Genomic DNA, 26637 nt, shown 5'->3' with positions numbered 1-26637 from the left:
AAAGAGTCAAACTGATGTGCTGCCTCTCATTTGCAGGTAGGGTTCTTTCACAGTCTACTCCCGGGACTCCATCAAAGACCATAACAATATCTGAAAGTGGTGTTATTGGATCAACTTTAAATTCTACAACACAGACACCAAATAAAATAGCCATCTCACCTTTGAAATCGCCAAATAAGGTAAAAAAAACAGTTAGCCACAAAGGCCAAGTATTGTGGTTAATGACTTTATTTTCTTACTAGTCACTTCAGATACTTCAGTTTTAATATATTCCCAAAGAGTTAATAGGTATTTGGTGAATATCGGATTAATTTAGTAATCAAGGATGTACGACAGATTAAAAACTTACCCTGAACGCATAGTTACACAGTTATCATTTTGCATGCTAAGATTATTTTAATGGCCCTTGTGAATGTGGGTACAACATAAATCTTCTGAACGAGGTGCATTATGTAGGTGTTTGGTTCCTCTTCAGTTAATACTTGTGCAAAATTATTGTCTTTGGGTCAGTCACATATATAGTGACTCTATAAATATAAAATGTTAAATGTAACTTTTTTAAAAATAAAATATTTGGTGCCTTCTGCTTAAGCTGTCCTTGATTTTATGGAGAGCTGAGCTTTTGCTGAGTAACAGAGTAGCCAGAGTACTAGAAATTGCCATCAAATGCTGGTGATCATATTAATTCGGGTTTTTTAAGCTTAACACAGCTCATTCAGAGCATCTGAAAGCTTGTCTTAATTTATTTTCTTTTTAAGGGGGCAAAGTACCTATCATTTTAGGTCAAGTTAAGTAGTCTTAGCTCACTTTCCTAAAACATACAGATGTCATTATACCAACATAACATTTTGGAGCAAGTATGCTTTAAAGGACATATTCAGGTGGAAAGCCAAGCATCATTATTCTGTAAGGTGCCACCCTTGCGATTCTGGAAACACACTGCCCTTTGTACCTGCCTTATTCCTTAATTCGCTACTATTCATGAGTAGAACAAACATTAAACGTTTGCCTTACATTTTTTAAAAGTCTAACTGTTGGTTTCTGTTTTAATGAGACTTGACTATAGTATATAAATACGATGTCTGTTACAGTTTGTTAAAATGGGATTCTACCTGCATGATAATACAGATAATCATCTACTTAAATGGAATGAATTCAACAGACATTTGAGTGCTCACTATGTGCTCTGCATAGTGGTAGGCACTGGGGATAAAAGCATGAATAAGATAAATTTTAAATTTCAGGTAGTTCAGTAGGGAAGTTAGAGTTAAACATTAAGAATTGCCCTACAGAATCATAGCAGTCACAGGTGGATTGAAGAGCCCTGTTGTGTCTGTCAGAGAAGGTTTATACAAAGGGTGCTATTCCTGAAAGGTCTTAACCTTAAAGGTGGTTCAGGCCTTAGCTATGGGTGAGCATAGGAGGTTTCCAAATTGAGATAATACTTTACACAAAAGTGTAAAAGCGTGGCCCCGTGTAAAAGGGTAGTGTAGGGAGCTACCTTGCTTTGGTAGTGTGAGAGCCAAGGGTGCTAAAGTTAGATGGAAGGTTTCGTTACCCTCAGGGGAGTTTGGATTTTATTGTTCTTAAAGACTTTCTGTGACTTCCCATTGCTTCTAGGACAGTGGTTCTCAACCTTGTCTGCACATTGGAATCACCTGGGGAGCTCTAATAAATACCAATGCCTGGTTCTTATCCCTGAAGACTGTTTTAATTGGCCTGGAGTTTGGCTTGGTATCAGGATTTTTTAAGGCTAAGTGATTCTAATGAGTAGCCTAGATTAAAGACAACTGCTCTAGGATAATATGAGATTTGCATTTCATAAAAGATGACTCTGTAGCATAATGAAAGATAGTTTGGAGGAAGGTAAGCCTGGATTCTAGAAGAGACCAGTTAGGTTAGTTATTCTCAACCTTGGCTACACTTCGGAAGCACGTGGAGACCTTTCGAAAAAGACTCATGGCTGACCTCCACCTGATCCGACTTAAATCAGTCTCTAGGCTGGGGCCTAAGTATTAGATTTAATATGTAAAAATGTTAAAGTATAAGCCAGGGTAGAGAATCACTAAATTAGATTTTTTTAGTACTTCACATTTGAGCTAGACTAGTAGCTAAGGGGCTAGGAAGAAGAGATGTGTTGAAAGAGGTGTAAGACATAATGACTGGATGTCAGGGTATAGGGAGGGGAGAACCTAAGGGATGACTCCTAGACTCCTAACCTGAAGAACACAGTAGTGGTGGCACTGTGGGCTGGTATGTGGGCTATATCTGATGGCATACAAATAAGAACTAGCTTTATTTTTCTCTTATCCTTGACTTTACCTTCTCTGGCTCTTGACAAGACGTCGTTTTTACTATAAGAACAAGCCTTATTTTGATGATTAAGTTCAAAGGTATGAAAAGTCTACTCCAAACCTTACATCTAGTTGAATGGATGTAACTCAGACCTAATCATGACTCAGGGACCATGCAGTAGAGGAGTATTATCTGTTTCTTCACTCTTCTACTTCTTCCCTCTTTCTGCTTTTGGCTTCTGATTGGAAGGAAAATTAGAAGAGAAAGGACAAAGTTTTATGTGACTGGGACTGTTGTAATCCAACTGCCAATGTTCTCTGTGTGACAGGTGTCCAAGTGTGGCCTTTTACAGTTGTGCATTTAGGATGGTTTTTGGAGGCCCCCGTGGTATGCCCACATTGCCCAGGTCCCTTTTATGGTGCACACTCCAGCTACCGTTGGCAGGCCTCTAACTATCTCTTCCCTCCTGTAGTCTACCTACAGCCTGTTACTGCTGAGTCTCCTTCCTCAAGAAGGCCCATGTCTTTGGCCTACCGAGATGCTTTAGCCCTTCTGCAGCATCTGTTGTATTTAGCTAATGGGAAGCCTATGGAACCCAGTGGTAGAAATGTAGCTCATCTAACTGCTGTCCTCTGAGTCCTTGCTCTGCCGTTTTGAAGCTCCATCCAACTTCTTGCTTTCAGAATTCTCCAGGCTGGGACCAGTTTCTGTGTTCACATATGGCCTAAACTCCTGGGGATATGTCGGGTTCTTTTGGGCTTTTAAGAGTTTCTTTATCTCAGTATGTTGCCAGCCACAGATTCAGATGTCAATTCCCTTCTTGTAGTTATCACCCAGTCTGTCCCAGAGGTTTTCTTGGAGAACCCCTGCTTTTGTTCTCACTAAGGTTGTAAAGCCCTAGCATTCTCTATGTTTATGAATTCACTTCTGTTTCTAATCTTGTTTTGTTTCATTTTCAATAGGCGGGAGGTGGGTGATAGAGATGCTGTCTTTTAGCAACTCTGGCATGGATGTTTTGTTCTTTTTAGAGTGTAGGGGAGTTTATCATTTGTAGTTCTCAGCTTTGGGGGTTTCACTAGAGCCAAATTTTAAGATCGGAGAAAACATCCCATTATCCTTTTATACTAGAGAGGAAATACAGTAGGAATGGGTGGTTTAGGCAAAGAGATATTGTTTAGTTCTTGGAGATGTTTGTCATGGAAGTACCCACTGCTTGTCTAGAGGAGGATGTCTGTTAGGAAGCTGAATATAGGCAGTGGCTAAAACTATGTGTACAGATGAACCTAACCAGGGAGCATGAGGTTTTGTGCAGAGTGAAAAGAAAAGCAGGACTGAACCACAGAATATTAAGAGTTAGTAGAAGAAAAGAGCCAATGGAAGAGAAGGAATGATAAGAGAGGAAGTATGAGAAACTTAACAAAATGAGAAGGGAGGATGGTTTCAAGAATGATGCCGGTCAACAATTTCAAATGTCATAGAAATGTCAATTAAGAAAAAGACTAAAAAGTAAGGATTTGCTGGAGATGTCCTTGCTCCCATTAATCAAAAGTGGTCAAAAGGAAACCTCAAGCACCCATTCTTCCTTCCCTGCCAGCACTCACAGTCTGACCACCATCTGCCTTGAATCTGCTGGGACTTCTCTCATTATTTGTTCCTGTTGATACAGGGTGCCATCAAAAGGCCCAGACTCCTAGATTACCTTTCATTTCCCACATCTAATCTCCTTGAAGTTGTCAGTATCTTCTGTCCCGTTACCCACCACCCATCCCCAACTCGTAAAATCCTTCCACTGTGCCCTATTTGGAGTTCATAAGCAAAATAATCCCCCAGTCCTCAACCTCTTTGCTGAATATTCCTTTTATTTTCTTACTCTAATGGATACCTGACTCTTCCCAATGGTACTGCTTCCCCTGCAGACCTCTTAAGTGATGACTCCTTCAGCCTGTTATACCATCGAGCCTGGAAGGGGGCCTAGGGAATAAGTGTCTTCCTGGCTTGTTCTCATTACAATTTGCAGACTATGCTCACTCTCTTCTCCATCTTTGAAACTAATGTTAACCAGGTTCCTTGTGGAAAGTCGGGCATGTTGAATGTCTTCTCAATTTACTTGATATTGTAGTTGTCTTTTGGGGCAGATTTCCTCCATTATATTTATTTTCTAAAGTAATCCTCAGTTTTCTTAAGTATTTATTAGACATGCAAATAAGCATTAAGCTAATGAAAGCATGATTCGGCAAGGTTTGCTTTCTTTTTACTTTAGATTTTAGCAATACTGTTATCTTCTAGTTTCGGACATTTAATGTGTCTTTTGTCCTGTAATCTTATTGTTGCGTTTTAGTATTTTTTTCATGGCATATTTTAGTTTATTTCAGAAGTACAATGGTTTGACATTAAAAAAAAATCTATCCATTTAATTTACAACATTAATAAAAAATAATTACATGACAATCTCAATACATGCAGAAAAATTCTGAAAATAGCCAGCCTTCATTCTGGTTAAAACTACTTGAAACAGTAAAAATAAATACTTTTGTAACTTGAAAATGAGGATGAATACATCAAACTTCATGTAATGGTGAATGTTGAACAAAGATACCCACTTTCAACACTTGTTCAGTTCCACTGCAGCTCTGAGTTTTCTTGCAGTAAGGCAAGAAAAAGAAATAAATGGCGTAGAGCTTCAAAATAAAGTAAAAATTTGTCACAATTTACATATTACATTATAATATATGTGTAAAATATAAGAATCTGCTATTGAACTATTAGAATTAATGTATAAATTTAATTGATGGTTATACATGTGGTCAGTATAAAAAAAGATGATTAGATATGTGGTCAGTATAAGAAAATCAATATTTATAGACTTTTACACTTAATAAAGTTTTGTTATGATTGATTTTAAATCTTCCATCTTTTTTTTTTACATCTTTATTGGAGTATAATTGCTTTACAATGGTGTGTTAGTTTCTGCTTTATAACAAAGTGAATCAGTTATACATATACATACGTTCCCATATGTCCTCCCTCATGCGTCTCCCTCCCTTGGGAGATATACAGTATATATATATATATATATATATATATATATATCAGTTATACATATACATATGTTCCCATATCTCCCTCCCTCTTGCATCGCCCTCCCTATCCGACACATCCAGGTGGTCACAAAGCACCGAGCTGATCTCCCTGTGCTATGCGGCTGCTTCCCACTAGCTATCTGTTTTACGTTTGGTAGTGTAAATATGTCCATGCCACTCTCTCACTTTGTCACAGTTTACCCTTCCCCCGCCCCATATCCTCAAGTCCATTCTCTAGTAGGTCTGTGTCTTTATTCCCGTCTTACCCCTAGGTTCTTCATGACATTTTTTTTTCTTATATTCCATATATATGTGTTAGCATATGGTATTTGTCTTTCTCTTTCTGACTTACTTCACTCTGTATGACAGACTCGAGGTCCATCCACCTCACTACAAATAACTCAATTTCGTTTCTTTTTCTGGCTGAGTAATATTCCATTGTATATATGTGCCACATCTTCTTTATCCATTCATCCGATGATGGACACTTAGGTTGTTTCCATCTCCTGGCTATTGTAAATAGAGCTGGAATGAACATTTTGGTACATGACTCTTTTTGAATTATGGTTTTCTCACGATATATGCCCAGTAGTGGAATTGCTGGGTCATATGGTAGTTCTATTTGTAGTTTTTTTAAGGAACCTCCATACTGTTCTCCATACTGGCTGTACCAATTCACATTCCCACCAGCAGTACAGGAGTGTTCGCTTTTCTCCACACCCTCTCCAGCATTTATTGTTTCTAGATTTTTTGATGATGGCCAGTCTGACCGGTGTGAGATAATATCTCATTGTAGTTTTGATTTGCATTTCTCTAATGATTAATGATGTTGAGCATTCTTTCATGTGTTTGTTGACAGTTTGTATATCTTCTTTGGAGAAATGTCTGTTTAGGTCTTCTGCCCATTTTTGGATTGGGTTGTTTGTTTTTTTGTTATTGAGCTGCATGAGCTGCTTATAAATTTTGGAGATTAATCCTTTGTCAGATTCTTCATTTGCAAATGTTTTCTCCCATTCTGAGGGTTGTCTTTTGGTCTTGTTTATGGTTTCCTTTGCTGTGCAAGAGCTTTGAAGTTTCATTAGGTCCCATTTGTTTGTTTTTATTTCCATTTCTCTAGGAGGTGGGTCAAAAAGGATCTTGCTGTGATTTATGTCATAGAGTGTTTTGCCTATGTTTTCCTCTAAGAGTTTGATAGTTTCTGGCCTTACATTTAGGTCTTTAATCCATTGTGAGCTTATTTTTGTGTATGGTGTTAGGGAGTGATCTAATCTCATACTTTTACGTATACCTGTCCAGTTTTCCCAGCACCACTTATTGAAGAGGCTGTCCTTTCTCCACTGTACATTCCTGCCTCCTTTATCAAAGATAAGGTGACCATATGTGCATGGGTTTATCTCTGGGCTTTCTGTCCTGTTCCATTGATCTATATTTCTGCTTTTGTGCCACTACCATACTGTCTTGATTACTGTAGCTTTGTAGTATAGTCTGAAGTCTGGGAGCCTGATTCCACCAGCTCCGATTTTTGTTCACAAGATTGCTTTAGCTATTTGGGGTCTTTTGTGTTTCCATACAAATTGTGAAGTTCTTTGCTCTAGTTCTGTGAAAAATGCCAGTGGTAGTTGGATAGGGATTGCATTGAATCTGTAGATTGCTTTGGGTAGTAGAGTCATTTTCACAATGTTGATTCTTCCAATCCAAGAACATGGTGTACCTCTCCATCTATTTGTATCATCTTTAATTACTTTCATCAGTGTCTTACTATTTTCTGCATACAGGTCTTTTGTAGGTTTATTCCTAGATATTTTATTCTTTTTGTTGCAACGGTAAATGGGATGTTTTCTTGATTTCACTTTCAGATTTTTCATCATTAGTGTATAGGAATGCCAGAGATTTCTGTGCATTAATTTTGTATCCTGCTACTTTACCAAATAAGTTGATTAGCTCTAGTAGTTTTCTGGTAGCATCTTTAGGATTCTCTATGTATAGTATCATGTCATCTGCAAACAGTGACAGCTTTACTTCTTCTTTTCCAATTTGGATTCCTTTTTTTCCTTTTCTTCTCTCCTTGCTGTGGCTTCCAAAACTATGTTGAATAAGAGTGGTGAGAGTGGGCAACCTTGTCTTGTTCCTCATCTTAGTGGAAATGCTTTCAGTTTTTCACCATTGAGGACGATGTTGGCTGTGAGTTTGTCATATATGGCCTCTATTATGTTGAGGAAAGTTCCCTCTATGCCTACTTTCTGGAGGGTTTTTATCATAAATGGGTGTTGAATTTTGTCGAAAGCTTTCTCTGCATCTATTGAGGTGATCATATGGTTTTTCTCCTTCAATTTGTTAATATGGTGTATCACGTTGATTGATTTGCGTATACTGAAGAATCCTTGCACTCCTGGAGTAAACCCCACTTGATCATGGTGTATGATCCGTTTAATGTGCTGTTGGATTCTGTTTGCTAGTATTTTGTTGAGGAGTTTTGCATCTATGTGCATCAGTGATATTGGCCTGTAGCTTTCTTTCTTTGTGACATCCTTGCCTGGTTTTGGGATCAGGGTGATGGTGGCCTCGTAGAATGAGTTTGGGAGTGTTCCTCCCTCTGCTATATTTTGGAAGAGTTTGAGAAGGATACGTGTTAGCTCTTCTCTAAATGTTTGATAGAATTCGCCTGTGAAGCCATCTGGTCCTGGGCTTTTGTTTGTTGGAAGATTTGTAAGCACAGTTTCAATTTCAGTGCTTGTGATTGGTCTGTTCATATTTTCTATTTCTTCCTGATTCAGTCTTGGCAGGTTGTGCATTTCTAAAAATGTGTCCATTTCTTCCAGTTGTCCATTTTATTGGCATAGCGTTGCTTGTAGTAATGTCTCATGATCTTTTGTATTTCTGCAGTGTCAGTTGTTACTTCTTCTCTTTCATTTCTAATTCTATTGATTTGAGTCTTCTCCCTTTTTTTCTTGATGAGTCTGGCTAATGGTTTATCAATTTTGTTTATCTTCTCAAAGAACCAGCTTTTAGTTTTATTGATCTTTGCTATCGTTTTCTTCATTTCTTTTTCATTTATTTCTGATCTGATTTTTATGATTTCTTTCTTTCTGCTAACTTTGGGTTTTTTTGTTCTTCTTTCTCTAATTGCTTTAGGTGCAAGGTTAGGTTGTTTATTCGAGATGTTTCCTGTTTCTTAAGGTAGGATTGTATTGCTATAAACTTCCCTCTTAGAACTGCTTTTGCTGCATCCCATAGGTTTTGGGTTGTCGTGTCTCCATTGTCATTTGTTTCTAGGTATTTTTTTATTTCCTCTTTGATTTCTTCAGTGATCACTTCATTATTAAGTAGTGTATTGTTTAGCCTCCATGTGTTTGTATTTTTTACAGATCTTTTCCTGTAATTGATATCTAGTCTCATAGCGTTGTGGTCAGAAAAGATACTTGATAAAATTTCAATTTTCCTAAATTTACCAAGGCTTGATTTGTGACCCAAGATATGATCTATCCTGGAGAATGTTCCATGAGCACTTGAGAAAAATGTGTATTCTGTTGTTTTTGGATGGAATGTCCTATAAATATCAATTAAGTCCATTTGGTTAATGTATCATTTAAAGCTTGTGTTTCCTTATTTATTTTCATTTTGGATGATCTGTCCATTGGTGAAAGTGGGGCGTTGAAGTCCCCTACTATCAATGTGTTAGTGTCGATTTCCCCTTTTATGGCTGTTAGTATTTGTCTTATGTATGGAGGTCCTCCTATGTTGGGTGCATAAATATTTACAATTGTTATACCTTCTTCTTGGATCGATCCCTTGATCATTATGTAGTATCCTTCTTTGTCTCTTCTAATAGTCTTTATTTTAAAGTCTATTTTGTCTGATATGAGAATTCCTACTCCAGCTTTCTTTTGGTTTCCATTTGCATGGAATATCTTTTTCCATCCCCTTACTTTCAGTCTGTATGTGTCTCTAGGTCTTAAGTGGGTCTCTTGTAGACAGCATATTTATGGATCTTGTTTTTGTATCCATTCAGCCAGTCTGTGTCTTTTGGGGGGAGCATTTAATACATTTACATTTAAGGTAATTATCGATATGTATGTTTGTATTCCCATTTTCTTAATTGTTTTGGGTTCGTTATTGTACGTCTTTTCCTCCTCTTGTGTTTCTGCCTAGAGAAGTTCCTTTAGCATTTGTTGTAAAGCTGGTTTGGTGGTGCTGAACTCTCTCAGCTCTTGCTTGTCTGTAAAGGTTTTAATTTCTCCATCAAATCTGAGTGAGATCCTTGCTGGGTAGAGTAATGTTGGTTGTAGGTTTTTCTCCTTCATCACTTTAAATATCTCCTGCCACTCCCTTCTGGCTTGCAGAGTTTCTGCTGAAAGATCAGCTGTTAACCTTATGGGGATTCCCTTGTGAGTTATTTGTTGTTTTTCCCTTGCTGCTTTTAATATGTTTTCTTTGTATTTAATTTTTGACAGTTTAATGTGTCTTCGCGTGTTTCTCCTTGGATTTATCCTGTATGGGACTCTCTGTGCTTCCTGGAGTTGATTAACTATTTCCTTTCCCATATTAGAGAAGCTTTCAAGTATAATCTCTTCAAATATTTTCTCAGTCCCTTTCTTTTTCTCTTCTTCTTCTGGAACCCCTATAATTTGAATGTTGGTGCATTTAATGTTGTCCCAGAGGTCTCTGAGACTGTCCTCAGTTCTTTTCATTCTTTTTTCTTTGTTCTGCTCTGCAGTAGTTATTTCCACTGTTTTATCTAACAGGTCACTTATCCATTCTTCTGCCTCAGTTATTCTGCTATTGATCCCATCTAGAGTATTTTTAATTTCATTTATTGTGTTGTTCCTCGTTGCTTGTTTTATCTTTATTTCTTCTAGGTCCTTGTTAAATGTTTCTTGCATTTTGTCTATTCTATTTCCAAGATTTTGGATCATCTTTACTATCATTATTCTGAATTCTTTTTCAGGTAGACTGCCTATTTCCTCTTCATTTGTTAGGTCTGGTGGGTTTTTATCTTGCTCCTTCATCTGCTGTGTGTTTTTCTGTCTTCTCATTTTGCTTATCTTACTGTGTTTGGGGTCTCCTTTTCGCAGGCTGCAGGTTCGTAGTTCCCGTTGTTTTTGGTGTCTGTCCCCAGTGGCTAAAGTTGGTTCAGTGGGTTGTGTAGGCTTCCTGGTGGAGGGGACTAGTGCCTGTGTTCTGGTGGATGAGGCTGGATCTTGTCTTTCTGGTGGGCAGGCCCACGTCTGGTGGTGTGTTTTGGGGTGTCTATGGACTTATGATTTTAGGCAGCCTCTCTGCTAATGGGTGGGGTTGTGTTCCTGTCTTGCTATTTGTTTGGCATAGGGTGTCCAGCACAGTAGCCTGCTGGTCGTTGAGTGAAGCTGGGTCTTGGTGTTGAGATGGAGATCTCTGGGAGATTTTCGCCATTTGATATTATGTGGAGCTGGGAGGTCTCTTGTTGACCAGTTTCCTGAAGTTGGCTCTCCCACCTCAGAGGCACAGCACTGACTCCTGGCTGCAGCACCAAGAGCCTTTCATCCACACGGCTCAGAATAAAAGGGAGAACAAGTAGAAAGAAAGAAAAAGAAAGAAAGAGAGAGAGAGAGGAAGGAAGGAAGGAAGAAAAGAGAGAGAGGGAGGGAGGGAAGGCAGAAGGAAGGAAGATAAAATAAAAGTAAGATAAAATAAAATAAAGTTATTAAAAAATAATTATTAAGAAAAAAAAATTTTTTAAAGAAAAAACAAAAACAAACAAAAACGGACGGATATGGCTTTCCTGGTGGTGCAGTGGTTGAGAGTCCTCCTGCCAATGCAGGGGACATGGGTTCCTGCCCTGGTCCGGGAATATCCCACATGCCACAGAGCGGCTGGGCCCGTGAGCCATGGCCGCTGAGCCTGCGCGTGTGGAGCCTGTGCCTGGAGACTGTGCTCCGCAACGGGAGAGGCCACAACAGTGAGAGGCCCGCATACCGCAAAAAAAAAAAAAAAAACGGATGGATAGAACCCAAGGGCAAATGGTGAAAGCAAAGCTATACAGACAAAATCTCACACAGAAGCATACACATACACACTCACAAAAAGAAGAAAAGGGGAAAAAATAAATCTTGCTCTCAGAGTCCACCTCCTCAATTTGGGATGATTCGTTGTCTATTCATGTATTCCACAGATGCAGGGTACATCAAGTAGATTTTGGAGCTTTAATCCGCTGCTTCTGAGGCTGCTGGGAGGTGTTTCCCTTTCTCTTCTTTGTTCTCACAGCTCCCAGGGGCTCAGCTTTGGATTTGGCCCCGCCTCTGCGTGTGGGTCGCGGGTGGGCGTCTGTTCTTCGCTCAGACAGGACGGGGTTAAAGGAGCCTCTGATACGGCGGCTCTGGCTCACTCAGGCCGGGGGGAGGGAGGGGCATGGAGTGCGGGGTGAGCCTGCGGTGGCAGAGGCCGGCATGAAGTTGCACCAGCCTGAGGCCTGCACAGGCTCCCCGGAAGGGAGGTGTGCATAGTGACCTGTGCTCGCACACTGGCTTCTTGGTGGCGGCAGCAGCAGCCTTAGTGTCTCATGCCCGTATCTGGGGTCCGTGCTGTTAGCCACGGCTCGCGCCCGTCTTTAGAGCTCCTTTAAGCATCGCTCTTAATCCCCTCTTTTTGCGCACCAGGAAACAAAGAGGGAAGAAAAAGTCTCTTGCCTCTTCGGCAGGTCCAGACTTTTCCCCGGACTCCCTCCCGGCTAGCCGTGGTGCACTAACCCCCTGCAGGCTGTGTTCACGCAGCCAACCCCAGTCCCGAGGCTCAGCTCCCAGCCCCGCCCACCCGGGCTGGTGAGTGCCGGGTCGGCACCTATCCTCTGCAGGAATCTCCCCGCTTTGCCCTCCGCACCCCTGTTGCTGCGCTCTCCTCCGCGGCTCCGAAGATTCCCTTCTCCGCCACCCACAGTCTCCGCCTGTGAAGGGGCTTCCTAGTGTGGGGAAACCTTTCCTCCTTCACAGCTCCTTCCCACTGGTGCAGGTCCAGTCCCTATTCTTTTGTCTCTGTTTTTTCTTTTTTCTTTTGCCCTACCCAGGTACTTGGGGACTTTCTTGCCTTTTGGGATATCTGAGGTCTTCTGCCAGCATTCAGTAGGTGTTCTCTAGGAGTTGTTTCACGTGTAGATGTATTTCTGGTGTATCTGTGGGGAGGAAGGTGTTCTCCGTGTCTTACTAGTCCGCCATCTTCCCCCTCCTCTAAATCTTCCATCTTACTAGTTACTTTTTCTTTTTCTCATCTGTTTTTTTTCTGTATTTCTTTTTTAAATATTTATTTATTTATAATTTATAAGTTTTTTATTTTTGCTGTGCTGAGTCTTAATTGCAGCATGCGGGATTTTTAGTTGCGGTACAAGGACTTGTTAGTTGCAATATGTGGGCTTTTTTGTTGCAGCATGCGAGATCTAGTTCCCCGACCTTGGATGGAACCTGGGCCCCCTACATTGGGAGTGGGACCAGCAGGGAGGTGCCTCTTTTTCTTTAACTTTTTTTCTGCCTTTTTTTTGGGAGCAAATTAAGTATTTTTTATGATTCTATTTTACCTGCACTATTGGCATATTATACTTTAATTAATTTTTTGGTTGCACTCAAGTCAAATATAAATTTTTGACTTATCACAGTTTACCTTCAAATTTATATCCCTTCGTGTAGGGTAAGAACCTTATATCGAGTGCTCCCAATTCCTCCCTCCCATCCTTTGAGCTATCATTGTTAAACATTTTACTTTTACATGTTATAAACTCCATAATAGATTTTACTGTTTTTGCTTTACACAAAATTACCTTTTAAAATGATTAAAAATTAAGAAATACAAATCCTGTGTTTATTTTCATTTGAACTGAATCCTACATATGCTTTCTTTATGTAGGCCCCGATCTCTGTCTGGTATCAAACTCCTCCCTAAAGAACTTTCTTTGATGTTTCTTTTAATGAAAATCTGCTTATAAGAAATTCTTTCAGCTTTTGTTTGCCTGAAGAAGTCTTATTTTGCCATTATTTTTGAAAGATATTTCTGCTGGGTAAAAGATTTTTGGTTGTCAGTGTTCCCCATACTTTAAAAATGTCAGTTCATTGACTTCTAGATTGCATAATTTCTGCTGAGAAATAATGTTGTAAGTTTTGTCTGTTTTCTCCCTGTATATAATGTCTTTTTTTTCCTTTTCCTAGCTGCCGTCAAGATTTTCTCTTTATATTTGGATTTCTGTCGTTTGACTATTATGTGTCCAGATGTCTGTTTTGTTGTTGTTCTTTTCTTTTTAAAATATATATTTGTCTTGATTTTAAAGCTTCTCAGACCTTTGATTTATTGTCTTTTATTTTTGGAAAACTTTTGACCATATCTCTTCAAATCATCTTCTGCCTTGTTTTTTCTCTCTTTTCATTCTAGAGCTCCAGTTTCAAAAATGTTAGACTGAGATAGTTCCGTAGCTCTTAGATGCTCTGTTCTGCCCCCCACCCCCGCCCCTGCCACTTCTTTTTCTTTGTGTTTCAGCTTGGATAATTTCTATTGACCTATCTTCAAATTAATTGATTCTTTCCTCAATTGCGTGGAGTCTACTAAAGGGCCCATTGAAGGACTTCTTCATCTCTGATCATTGTGTTTTTTCTATTTCTAGCATTTCCATTTGGCTCTCTTTTATAGTTTCCATTTCTCTGCTGCATTTCCCCTCTGTTCATTGCAGTTGTCTTCGTTTCCTACTAGGTCTGTTAACATATTAATCATAGTTACCTTAAAGTCCTTATCTGATGGTTGCAACATCTAGGTTATCTTTAAGTCTGGCTTTCATTTTAGAATGGCCATCTGGGCTATTTTTTTTTTTTTTAAAGCTTATACATCTAAGGTGGGGAAACTATATTCTATGAAAGGTAGATAACTTAGCACAAGGAGTGAAGCTGGGCTGTTGATTCATATCAAATCTGATCAGAAAGACTTCAGGATAGTTAAACTTTTGGATAACTGAAGTTCAAAAATGGTAAAAGTCTGCAGAGTCCTGGAAAACTGGATTAAAGAATTGAGGGTTAGAAACCTCAAAACCCTTTCTTTCTCACTAATTTGGTCTTAGAGTAAGTAAATATTTCAAAATGTCAGGCCTGTCACACTTTACGTAATGTTGATGGGTTCTTTTTTTTCCTGACTATCTTTATAATGAACATGAATACATCTTCAAAATATACTACTCTTTTAAGAGTCTATGCAAATTATCCTGGACATCCTTGAATACACCTTATACATACTTCTTGTCAGTTTTTCTCTTCTACCCAGGGGAGTGCTCTTCTTTTTTGGCCTTATTTGGCAAACAGATTTTTCCTGTTTGCCCTGCCTATGGTAAGTAATTGAATCATCCCATAGCCATTTAGGATGCAGAATGTACTTAACTCCCAGGGGAGGAATTTTAGAGCATAAGCTATGTGCAAATGGTTTAAGAAAAGTTTCTTACTTCTCTGAAATCTATGACCAGTATAACTTATTGAACTCTTTCTACTTCTAGGTCTTTTAGCTTGGGTAGAATTCTATAAAGCTTCTATAATTAAATTCTAGATTCAACATTTTACTATAGTTGCTTCATCATTTATTTACACATCCCTCTATCCAACTTTTTTTTTTTTTTCCGCTGTACGCGGGCCTCTCACTGTTGTGGCCTCTCCCGTTGCGGAGCACAGGCTCCAGATGCGCAGGCTCAGCGGCCATGGCTCACAGGCCCAGCCGCTCAGCGGCATGTGGGATCTTCCCGGACCAGGGCACGAACCCGTGTCCCCTGCATCGGCAGGCGGATTCTCAACCACTGTGCCACCAGGGAAGTCCTATCCATCTTATTTTTAAAATGCATTTCAGAGTAAGTTGACCATGTTCAGTATATGTCTCCCCAAATATTCCATCAAGCATACCATTAACTAGAATTCACTACTTGTTTAGAGGGTTTTCATTTTCCTTTTGAGGTAAAATTCACATATACTGAAATATGCAAATCTTGAACATTTGGATGTTTTCAGCTAAAATGCATATATCTATGCAACAAAAAAAACCTCTATTAAGATAAAGAACATTATCACCTCAAGAAGTTAACAATTAAAAAATTTTTTTTCCTATTTCTGAATGTATTAGGGTAAACAGTGCACCTATCATTTGATAGGTTTTGGTAAAAAGCCTTTATTACCTATTTCCTAGAAACTGAGAAACAAACAACTGCAGATTATTAATTCTTTTGCTTGTAGTTCAGTTTCCCTTTTTTTCCCCTAATAAATTGAAGGAGGACATAAGTAAGTTTACAGATCATTAAAAATAATTTTTGATGGTAGAATACGATGTGATTTTTGTATAAAACTCAGGATTTCCAGGTATTAATGTATATTATTACAATAAATATCCTTCTGTTCACATAAACTTATTTGTGAAAATAATGTTTTTCACTATTTTTAAAAACACAGGAATAGAATTGATGCTGAAATGTCTAGTGATGTGAAGTATTCATTTATGGATACAGGAAGTAATCTTTTAAAATGAGTCTGATCATCTTATTGAAAGATGCATTTCAATAGTCTTTTTATATTGTAATAATCACAATTTGTAATATATTTGTTGTTTTAAGTGTATACAATAATTGTATTATGAACTCAAGACAAAATTATTTAACACTTAGAGCTTTACATAAATACATCTTTTTGTTTCAGAGAATTATGATAAAAGAATTTCAAGGATAAAAATGTTACACTAGAATAAAATTTTTAGAGGATATGGAATTCAAACACAAGTTCACAGAGGAAAAGGAATAATATAAATTTCTGACTGCTAAAGAGTTCTTTGTTTATATTTTAAAAAATATAATAGATACTTGTGGGTATCAAATCACTATGTTGATTTGATTCCATTGAATGCATTTTAAAAAGTAATGTGACAGTTTTACTTTTTAAATGCTAATATTTATAATGGGCTAGAAATTAAAATAAACTGAGTGAAGTTCTCAGTCTCCCTGAAGGTTATCTCCACTCCAGCCAACTGGAAGGGAAAACACATGGAAAAGCACATGTTGGGAGGCTTTTATGGACCAGACCAGATGGATGTTGCATCGTTCACTTCACTAGCTAAAGCTCAGTCTTGTAGGCTTACCTTACTACAAGGGAGCCTAAGAAATATAATCTGGCTATATGCCTAGGAAGCAGAAGAGAATATGGATTTTGGTTAGCAGTAAGCAGTCTGTAGTGTAATCATCCATATGTAGTGTAGTAGTGCTATATTAACAAAGGTAGTTGACATTAGTTAAGCAGGAAACTGGAAGTTGGAACAATAATGAAGATTTCCTGTTATAAAGAGTCACTCTTCCATTCTCCATTTTTGAGTGACTATCAATATTTATTGAGGTCCATGTGTGCTATGTGCTGAGGCTGTGGGAACTATGGAAGAGCTTACAGTGGTCAAGCAGACAAAATTCAATGCATGTAAAACAATAATGAACAATGAAATAGATGCTAAGTTGTGTGGTATAGACAAGGTGGTATGAAACTAAAGAGAAAAGAAAAAGAGAAGTCCTGACGTCCCTTCATTCACCACTCAGCAGTGCCTGCGCTGTGTTAGGGACTGTATTCTTTGGGGAAATAGAAGAGAGCAAAAGTAGACGTGTGGAACCTAAAGTCTACGGGGTGTGGAAGGGAATGTGACAGAAATGAATTAAATGATATACAAAAATATAAAATTACAAAAGACATGTGATGTCATGAGATCCTATATAAATGGATTCAACCACAGTTGGGATGATTAGAGAAGGCATCCCTGAGCTAAGGGTTTTTTATGGGTAGAATTAGAGTGGATGTCAGCCACAAGAGTGAAGGACTAGAGGTAATTATACATATGATGAACACATATGTATACGTATGAGAATACATACATACAGAGTACTAAGACAACTACTCTGATTAGAATTAGTAATCCTTTGCAGGGAATGGAGAACATAAAAAGATACGTTTAGATCATGGATAATTTTCAAAAGCAAGCAAATTTAAACTTAATTTTGTCATTAAATGGAGCCTCATGAAATGTTTCTAAGGCAACAAGAGATATAATAAAAGTATGAAAGTGAAGTTTGCAAAAAAATTACTTAGGCAGTGTTTGTGTGGTAGATTCAAGGCAGGTAGAGACGAATCATAAAGCTGATTTTGAATTTGTTTTGCAAATATCCAGGCAAGAAGTGACATGAGCAATGACAGTATTGGAAAGTTGAGAGTTAGAACAGTTTTGGGACAGAGGTTTCAGAAGTTGATAGCTTCTTCTTTTGCTGTGAAGCTCTTAAATGTTTGAGTTAGGGGATGGTCCAGTGAGTACAGTTTGAAGTGAAGGGAATCTGTTTTCCTGATAAACTTTAACACAGGTTGTAAGATTGATAAGAGTTAGAGTTGAGGTGACTGCAGGTTGTAAGGTCCCATTGATTCTGTCGCCTGAATTATTTTGTACGTATGTAGCTTCTCATGTCAGCACCCATTAGCCAGGATAAAGGAGTAGAAGGAGTAAATGACTGAGAATTTACTTCTTTTCTATGTTATTATATTGTTTTTGTTTTTATGCTTTTATAATTATGTTGTTTGAATACCTGTGGGGCCTGTTGCTATATTATTAACAGCTTTTTTACTATAGAAATTTAAAATATATTTAAAAAGTTAGAATAGTAAAATTAACTCCCATGTACCCTTCATCCAACTTTGGAATTATCCACTTAATCTTGTTATCATCTTTAACTCTCTTCCCACTTTTTTTTTTAAAGTAAATCATGTCATTTTATCTGTAGATATTTCTTTATGTATATAAAAGATAAGGACACTTTTTTTTTTAACTTATCCACATTCCTTTAATGCCATTAAATACCTAGTTAATTCACATTTCCCCAGTCATCTTAAATTTTTACAGTGTGTTTGAATTCGGGATTCAGATAAGTTTGTGAATGATTGATATTTCTCTTACTTTCTTCATTTTACTTTTTTCCTCTTGCCTTTAAAAAAAACATCAAGGGGCTTCCCTGGTGGCGCCGTGGTTGAGAGTCTGCCTGCCGATGCAGGGGACACGGGTTCATGCCCCGGTCCGGGAAGATCCCACATGCCGCTGAGCGGCTGGGCCCGTGAGCCATGGCCGCTGAGCCTGCGTGTCCAGAGCCTGTGCTCCACAACGGGAGAGGCCACAACAGTGAGAGGCCCGCATACCGCAACAAAACAAAACAAAACAAAACATCAGGTTGTTTATATCCTGTAGTTTTTCATAGCCTGGAGTTTGCTGGCTGCATCCCTATGGTACCGTTTAGTTTTGAAAATTTTTGGAATAGAACTCAGATGGCTCCTACATCTTTAGACCTTAGCATGTGTTTTGCAGGTATTTTCTCCCAGTCTTTGGCTTGTCTTTTTATTCTTTTAACAGTGTCTTTTACAAAGCAGAAATTTTTAATTTTAATGAAGTTTGCCTTATCAACTTTGTCTTTCATGGACTGTACTTTTGGTATTGTATCTAAAAAGCCGTCACCAAATCCAAGGTAACCTAATTTTTCTCCTATTATCGTACAGGAGATTTATAGTTTAGTTTTATAGTTTTAGGACCATGATCCATATGTGACAGATGTTAAGATTTGTGTTGAAATTCACTTTTTGCATGTGAATGTCCTGTTGTTCCAGCACCATTCGTTGAAAAGACTATCCTTTCTCCATAGAATTGCCTTTACTCCTTAGAGATGAGTTGACTGTATTTGTGTGGGTCTACTTCTGTGTTCTCCTGTTTATCAGTCATTTTTAGTCTTTGCCAAGCTGATTAAAATATCTCACACAGATTTGTATTTTTAAAAATGGTTCATATTTTTGTGTCTTCTGGACTCCTCTTCTGAACTCTGATGCCCTTTGGGTGGTTTGTCTTTTTTTTGCTTGCTTGGCATATTAAGGAAAGTACTCCTTTGTTATCAATGTGGTTACAAACGTTTTTCCCAGTTGGCGTTGTCTTTTTTTTCTTGCAGACATTCTGCACATTAAATTTGTCAAAATAGTGTCTTCAAGTATGAATTTTGAGTTTTTGAGCTATGCTTAGATAAGTCTTCCTTACTCCAATATTTTAAAATATTTATCCATTAAAAAATCATTATTTGGTTTTACTTTATGTAATTATTTTACATATAATATTCTTTTACTACAAATTAAGTACAAGAACAGATAGACTTATTCTTGTTTTTTAAACTTCATGGAATGGTTCAATTAATATTAGCCTCTGTATCAGTTTGATCCTGACTGATTTTTATAACCCATCTTGCAAGGTGGGTATCTGATTTTTGTATTGTGGTAAAATAATGCAACATAAAAATTACCATCTTTATGTACATTTTTCAGTGGTATTAAGTGCATTCGTGTCGTTGTGAAATCATCTCTACAGTCCATCTCCAGAGCTCTTTCCATCTTGGAAAACTGCAACTCTAAACCCATTCTTCTCTCTCCCTAGCCCTTGGGAGTCACTATTCTACTTTCTGTCTCTGTGATTTTAGCTACTCTACTTCATAAAACTGGGATCATACATTATTTGTCCTTTATTTGTGATTGGCTTATTTTACTTAGCATAATGTCCTCAAAGTTCACCAGTCAGAATTTCCTGCCTTTTTAAGGTTGAATAATATTCCATTGTATGTATATTCATTTGTGGATGAACACTTGGATTGTTTCCATATTTTAGCTCGTGTGAGTAATGTTGCTATGAACATGGGTGTACAGATACCTCTTGGAGACCCTGCTTTCAATTCTTTTGAATGTATACCCACAAGCTGAATTTCTGGATCATATGGTAATGCTATAATATTTAATTTTTTGAAGAACCACCATACCGTTTTCCACAATGGCTGTACTGTTTTACATTCCCATCAGTAATGCACAAGGGTTCATATTCTTCATATCCTTGCCAACACTGTTTTTCTTTTTCTTTTTGTCTATTCTCCATTTATTTATTGAAACTGGACTTTGGGGGGGGAAATAGCAGTATTGAAAATGCCCTCGTTCTTTTGTTACATCCAAGAAGCTCTGCTAAGATACTCAATGAGAACATTTACGGATGAGATAAAGAGGGGCCTATGAAATCCTGAGAATTGCAGGCTGAATTCTATAATGCTTTTGTGCCTTTTCCTGGAGAAACTTCCATTGATTTAATAGATTATGGGGAGTGGTGGGAAAGGGCAGAACAGGAAAAGAAAGAGGGGAGGGAAAGAGGCGCATACATGGTGGGAGAAGGCAGCGCTGTGAGGGTTTGGTAGGGAATTCGCATCTGGATGCTGCGGCCCCAGGTGCGCGTCACCTGCAGGTCGTGGCGCCATGCGGTGCATTCCCGCCCGCCGACGCTGGAGGGCGCGCCCGCGCACAGCCCGCCCCGCACGGACCCCGGGGACGCTCAAAGGGGCCGACACGGGGCGCTGTAAAGGACGGAGGGAGCCCAACCCGGAGACTCTGAGCCCAGCCACCTTCCCGGTGGAGGGAGGCTCTGCGGCCCTGGGTCTGGTGGGCGGGGCCGAAGGGAGGTTTTCCCTGCGCACTGGGGGAAGAGACCCCACCTCTTCCAAATCCTGAGGTCGCCTTTTGCTTTGGGGGCACTGGAGGGAGCATTGCCCCGAGTCCAGTGACCTTTGCAAAATCGTCTCAGGTTGTCTCGGAGGCAGGTGTCCCTGGATTACAATCTCAGCTCTTCACTTCGCTGTGTGACCTTGGACAAGGAATCCACCTCTCTGAACCTCAGTTCCCTCCACCCCTAAAATGGGAATAATGACCATACCCAGATGGTACAGCCAGGGCAAGAATTAAATGAGACCCTGTGCCTGCAGGGCACCCACGTAGCAGGGCACCTGGTACATGGTAAATTCTCAAACTACTATCTTACTATTATTACCTATCATTGTTACTACAGTATTACTACTATATGATTACTATTACTATATTATTGTATTTATACATTGGGCTGCAGTTTGGCCATTCTAGATATCTGTCTCAAAAGACCCGTGCTTTTGGTTAGAACACGTAGTTCTAAAGCTTTTTAATCTTTTCCATTCTTAAAAGTTATCCAAGGGCCTAAAATGTTTCTGTTTTTGTGCAATTCACTCCCATGCCATTGAATTTCACCCCATTTAAATTGATCTGGCCAAAATACCTCTATGGGCAGAGCGATCAGATGAAGACTCAGGATTGCTGGCTTGAAAGATTCCTGCCGGCTTCTTGCAGGAAAGAGAAAGAAAAGCCAGCCTCTTCAAGGATAACCCCAAAGGCCATGTGGCCCAAAGGCCCCAGGCTGGGAGGCAGGCAGTCTGGGTTCTGATTCTGGTTCTGCCCGCGTGACTTCAGCAGGGTGCTCCGTCTCTGAATGTGTGCTCAGCTGGACATGAGGAGGTCAGTGGATTCGCATCCTTTTGGTTCCTGCAGCTGTGGTGACCTGGCTCCTGGTTCTCCCTTACCTATTAGAAGAGTCTGGTATTTGCACGGATGCATGGGTCCGAAGAAAGAGAAACCAGCCGTTGCCAACCTCAAGGGGAGGACATGGATTCACAAAGTCCTCTGTTGGACTTAAGTTCAGCCACTGCCCACACATGACCTTGGCAAGTTACTCCTTATTCCTGCCCCAGGGGTCAGCATGTGGTGACATTCAGGGTTGGACACGTGTCCTTCAACCTTCACTTTCAGCTGGAGTCCCAGCCCGAAGCCCTGCAGAGAGAGAAGTGGCCAGAGGTGTCCATCAGCTGGAGCTCAGGGTCACCAGGGACCATGTTATGAAGGGAAAAGTGTCCAGCACTGATTGAAGTCAGGCTCCGGTCAAAGGCAAGTCCACCTTCCTCTATGGAGCCCTTCTCCAGCTGAGCAAGGTCACAGTGCCCTCTGCAAGGACTCTGGATAACCTAAGACTGGGTTCATGTCGAAGTCCATCCCTCTCTAGCTGTGCAAAGTTGATGTGATGGCCTCACCTCTGAGCCTCAGTTTCCTCCACTGGAAAATGAGGGTGTTGATTCTCCAAACTGATGACACAAACATCACCCATGGAGCACTCCCCCACCCCGCCCTCTCACTATGCTCGGGTTTAGATGCTTCAGTCCTGGTGTTGCTTTCTTCTTCTCCGTAATCAGGAGAACTGATACATTCTGTCCACCATCAAAGCTGAAGGTCAGGAGTTTAAATTGTGAACTAAGCTCCAGGATAAATGTGTCTCTGCACCCCAATGTTCATAACAACACTATTTACAATAGCCAAGACAGAGAAGCAACCTAAGTGTCCATCAACAGATGAATGGATTAAAAAGATGTGGCACATATATATATAGTGGAATACCACTCAGCCATAAAAAGGAACGAAGCAATGCCACTTGCAGCAACTTGCATGGACCTAGAGACTATCACATTAACTGCAAGTCAGACAGAGAAAGACAAATACCATGTGATATTGCTTATATGTGGAATCTAAAAAAAAAAGGTACAAATGAACTTATTTACAAATTAGAAATAGACTCACAGACAGAAAACAAACATGGTTACCAAAGGGGAAAGGAGGGGGAAGGATAAAGTAGGAGTTTGGAATTAACAGGTACACACTACTATATATAAAATAGATAAACAACAAGGTCCTACTATACTGCACAGGGAACTATATTCAATATCTTGTAATAACCTGTAATGGAAAAGAATCTGAAAAAGAATCGATTCATATTATATTATATTATAACTGAATTACTTTGCTGTACACCTGAAACCGACACATTTCAAATCAACTATACTTCAATTTTTAAAAAGGATACAACACTTTTTCTGATAGTAGCCATCCTAATGAATGTGAGGTGGTACATCATTGGAGTTTTCATTTGCATTTCACTAATGATTAGTGATGTTTGAGTATCTTTTCATGTATTTATTGGTCATTGTATATCTTCTTTGGAGAAATGTCTATTCAAATTCTTGGCCCATTTTTGAATTGATTTGTTTGAGTTCTAGAAGTTCCTTATATATTCTGGATCTTAATCCTTCATCAGATATATGATTTGCAAATTTCTCCTATTCTGTGAGTTACCATTTTACTCTGTTGACAGTATCTTTTGAGACCCAAAGTTTAAAAATTTTTAGGAAGTCCGGTTTGTCTGTGTTTTCTTTTCTTGCCTGTGCCTTTGGCATCATCTAATAAGTCATTGCCAAATCCAATATTGTGAAGCTTCTGCCCTGTGTTGTCTTCTAAGAGTTTTCTAGTTTTAGGTCTTACAATTAGGTTATGGATCCCTTTTGAGTTGTTTTTTGTATATGATGTTGGGAAAGGTTCCAGCATCATTCTTTTGCATGTCGTTATCCAGTTTTCCCAGCACCATTTGTTAAGAAGACTGTCTTTTCCACATTGAATGGTCTTGGCACCCTTGTTGAAAATCATTTGACCAGGTATGCACATGTTTATTTCTGGACTCTATTCTGTTTTATTGGTTTATATGTCTGGCTTTACGCCAGTATTGGCCTTATTTTTTAGGTTAAATCTTTGACCTATTTGGAATTTGTTACAAGGAATGAGTTACAGGTATTCAGCTTTTTTTTGTCAGACTAAATGGCTAATCCATACCATTTATTAAATAACTCTCATTCTCCATTGATGCCAGATTTCATCATGAACTTTTCCAATATATGGGTCCTTTTATCTATTCCTTTGATCTTTAGCACTCTGTTCTTAGGCTAATCCCATATTTTTTGATTTACCCTATCTTGATAGTGCATTTTAATCCTTAGTAGGGCTGGTTTCTGATTTGATTTTTGTTTGTTTGTTTTGGCCGTGCTGCACGGCTTGCGGGATCTTAGTTCCCCCACCAGAGATTGAACATGTGCCCCCTGCAGTGGAAGTGTGGAGTCCTAACCACTGGACCGCCAGGGAATTCCCTGGTTTCTGACTTTTTTAAAGCTGATGCCTTATAGAGCACATTGTCTAAACTTGCCAGATATGGTCATTTGACCCTTTTCTTGAATTCTTCCATAAATACTAACACATCACTTTAAAATTACTTATCTTTGTCACTATAACTCATGACTATGAATAAAACATAAGTTAAGTTAATATCCATGAAAGTTTTTTTTTTTTTTTTTTTTGCGGTACGCGGGCCTCTCACTGTTGTGGCCTCTCCCGTCGCGGAGCACAGGCTCCGGACGCGCAGGCTCAGCGACCATGGCTCACGGGCCCAGCCGCTCTGCGGCATGTGGGATCTTCCCGGACGGGGACACAAACCCGTGTCCCCTGCATCGGCAGGCGGACTCCCAACCACTGCGCCACCAGGGAAGCCCTCCATGAAAAATTTGCAAATGAATACCTTAACCTATTTCATATTATTTCACCAGTCAGTAAATCAGTGTTGAAAGTTCTGGTACCCATCTCAAGGTTTGACTCTGTCTTTAGTCACATATATTTATCTTTTCTCATTTTCTCATTTGTCTCTTTTAGCTTGAAAGCATTTTAAAACTTTCTAATTTGATTCTTGGTAGGTTTATTTAGTAACCTAAAGTTTGGGAATTAGGATAATATAAACATAGTTTTTCCATGAAGTTAAGGTCTATAAACATTCTGTCACAAATTTTTTTTAGAAGCATATTAAGATGGAACCCTATAAATTCCTGATTTCAAACTATATTGCAAAACTATAGTAATCAAAACAGTGTGGTATTGGTATAAACAAAGATAAATTGATCAATGGAACAGAATAGAGAGCCCAGAGATAAACCCACACATATGTGATCAATTAATTTGCAACAAAGGAGCCAAGAATATACAGTGGGTGTTGGGAAGACCAGACAGCCACGTGCAAATAATGAAACTGAACCACTGTCTTATACCATACACAAAAATTAACTCAAAATGGATTAAAGACTTGAATGTAAGACCTGAAACTATAAAACTCCTAGAAGAAAACGTAGGAGGTAAGCTCCTTGACATTGGTTTTGGCAGTGACTTTTTGGATTTGACACCAAAAGCAAAGGCAACAAAAGCAAACATAGGTGGGACTACATCAAACTAAAAAGTGTCTCTATAGCAAAGGAAACCATCAACAAAATGAAAAGGCAGCCTACAGAATGGGAGAAATTATTTGCAAATCACATATCTTATAAGGGGTTAAAATTCAAAACATATAAAGAACATATACAACTCAATTAAAAAACAACCTGATCCAAAAATGGGCAGAGGAACTGAATAGACATTTTTCCAAAGAAGACATACAAATGGCCAACAGGCACATGAAAAAGTGCTGAACATCACTAACCATCAGGAAAATACAAATCAAAACCACAATGAGATATCATCTCACACCAGTTAGAATGACTATTACCAAAAAGAGGAAGAAATAGCAAGTGTTGGCAAGGATGTGGAGAAAAGGGAACCCTGGTGCACTGTTGGTGGGACAGTAAATTGGTGTAGCCACTATGGAAAACAGTGTAAAGTTTCTTAAAAAAACTAAAAATAGAACTATCATATCACCCAGCAATTTCACTCCTGGATATCTATCCAGAAAAAATGAAAACACTAATTTGGAAAGATACATGCACCCCAGTGTTCAAAGCTGCAATATTTACAGTAGTCAAGACATGGAAACAACCTAAGTGTCTATCTACAGATGAATGGATAAAGAAAATGTGATACACACAACACACAGACATAGACATATATACAGTGGAATGTTATTCAGCCATAAAGAAGAATGAAGTCCTGACATTTGTGACAACATGGATGAACCTCGAGGGCATTATGCTAAGTGAAATAAGTCAGACAGAGAAAGACACATACTGTGTGATCTCATTTATATATGGAATCCAAAAAAAAAAAAAAAGGAAGAACTCATAGAGACAGAGAACAGATTGGTGGTTGCCAGAGACAGGGTGTTTGGTCGAAAAGAGTGAAGGTGGTCAAAAGGTACAAACTTCCAGTCATAAGATAAATAAGTTCTGGGGATGTAATGTACAGCATGGTGACTATAGATAAGGTTGTATTATATATTTGGAAGTTGCTAAGAGAGTAGATCTTAAAAGTTCTCATCACAAGAAAAAAATTTATAATTATGTGCAGTGATGGATATTAACTAAACTTATTGTGGTAATCAGTTTGCAATATATACATATCAGGTCATAATGTTGTACACCTAAAACTAATATAATGTTATATGTCAACTATATTTCAATAAAAAAGAAAAACATCAGATCCTCTTATGAAATTATGCAAAAATGAGTGACCAAGGTACTTAGCTCTAAAACCTAGTCTTAAGTCATATTCTATGTAGAAATGCA

General features: G+C 38.8%; 1 protein-coding gene across 3 annotated transcripts in view; it reads left to right on the top strand.

Moving 5' to 3' along the window:
- Window positions 1–26637, top strand: part of LIN54 (lin-54 DREAM MuvB core complex component) — a 77668-nt gene that overhangs the window by 25124 nt on the left and 25907 nt on the right. For all 3 annotated transcript variants that reach the window (XM_032632548.1, XM_032632547.1, XM_032632549.1), the window contains one exon: window positions 37–179. In XM_032632548.1, coding sequence (XP_032488439.1) covers window positions 37–179 — 143 coding nt within the window. The remainder of the gene's footprint in view (window positions 1–36; window positions 180–26637) is intronic.

The sequence above is a fragment of the Phocoena sinus genome, chromosome 5, assembly GCF_008692025.1.
Source record: "Phocoena sinus isolate mPhoSin1 chromosome 5, mPhoSin1.pri, whole genome shotgun sequence".
Classification (NCBI taxonomy): domain Eukaryota; kingdom Metazoa; phylum Chordata; class Mammalia; order Artiodactyla; family Phocoenidae; genus Phocoena; species Phocoena sinus.
This window is presented reverse-complemented; position numbering and strand designations above follow the sequence as displayed.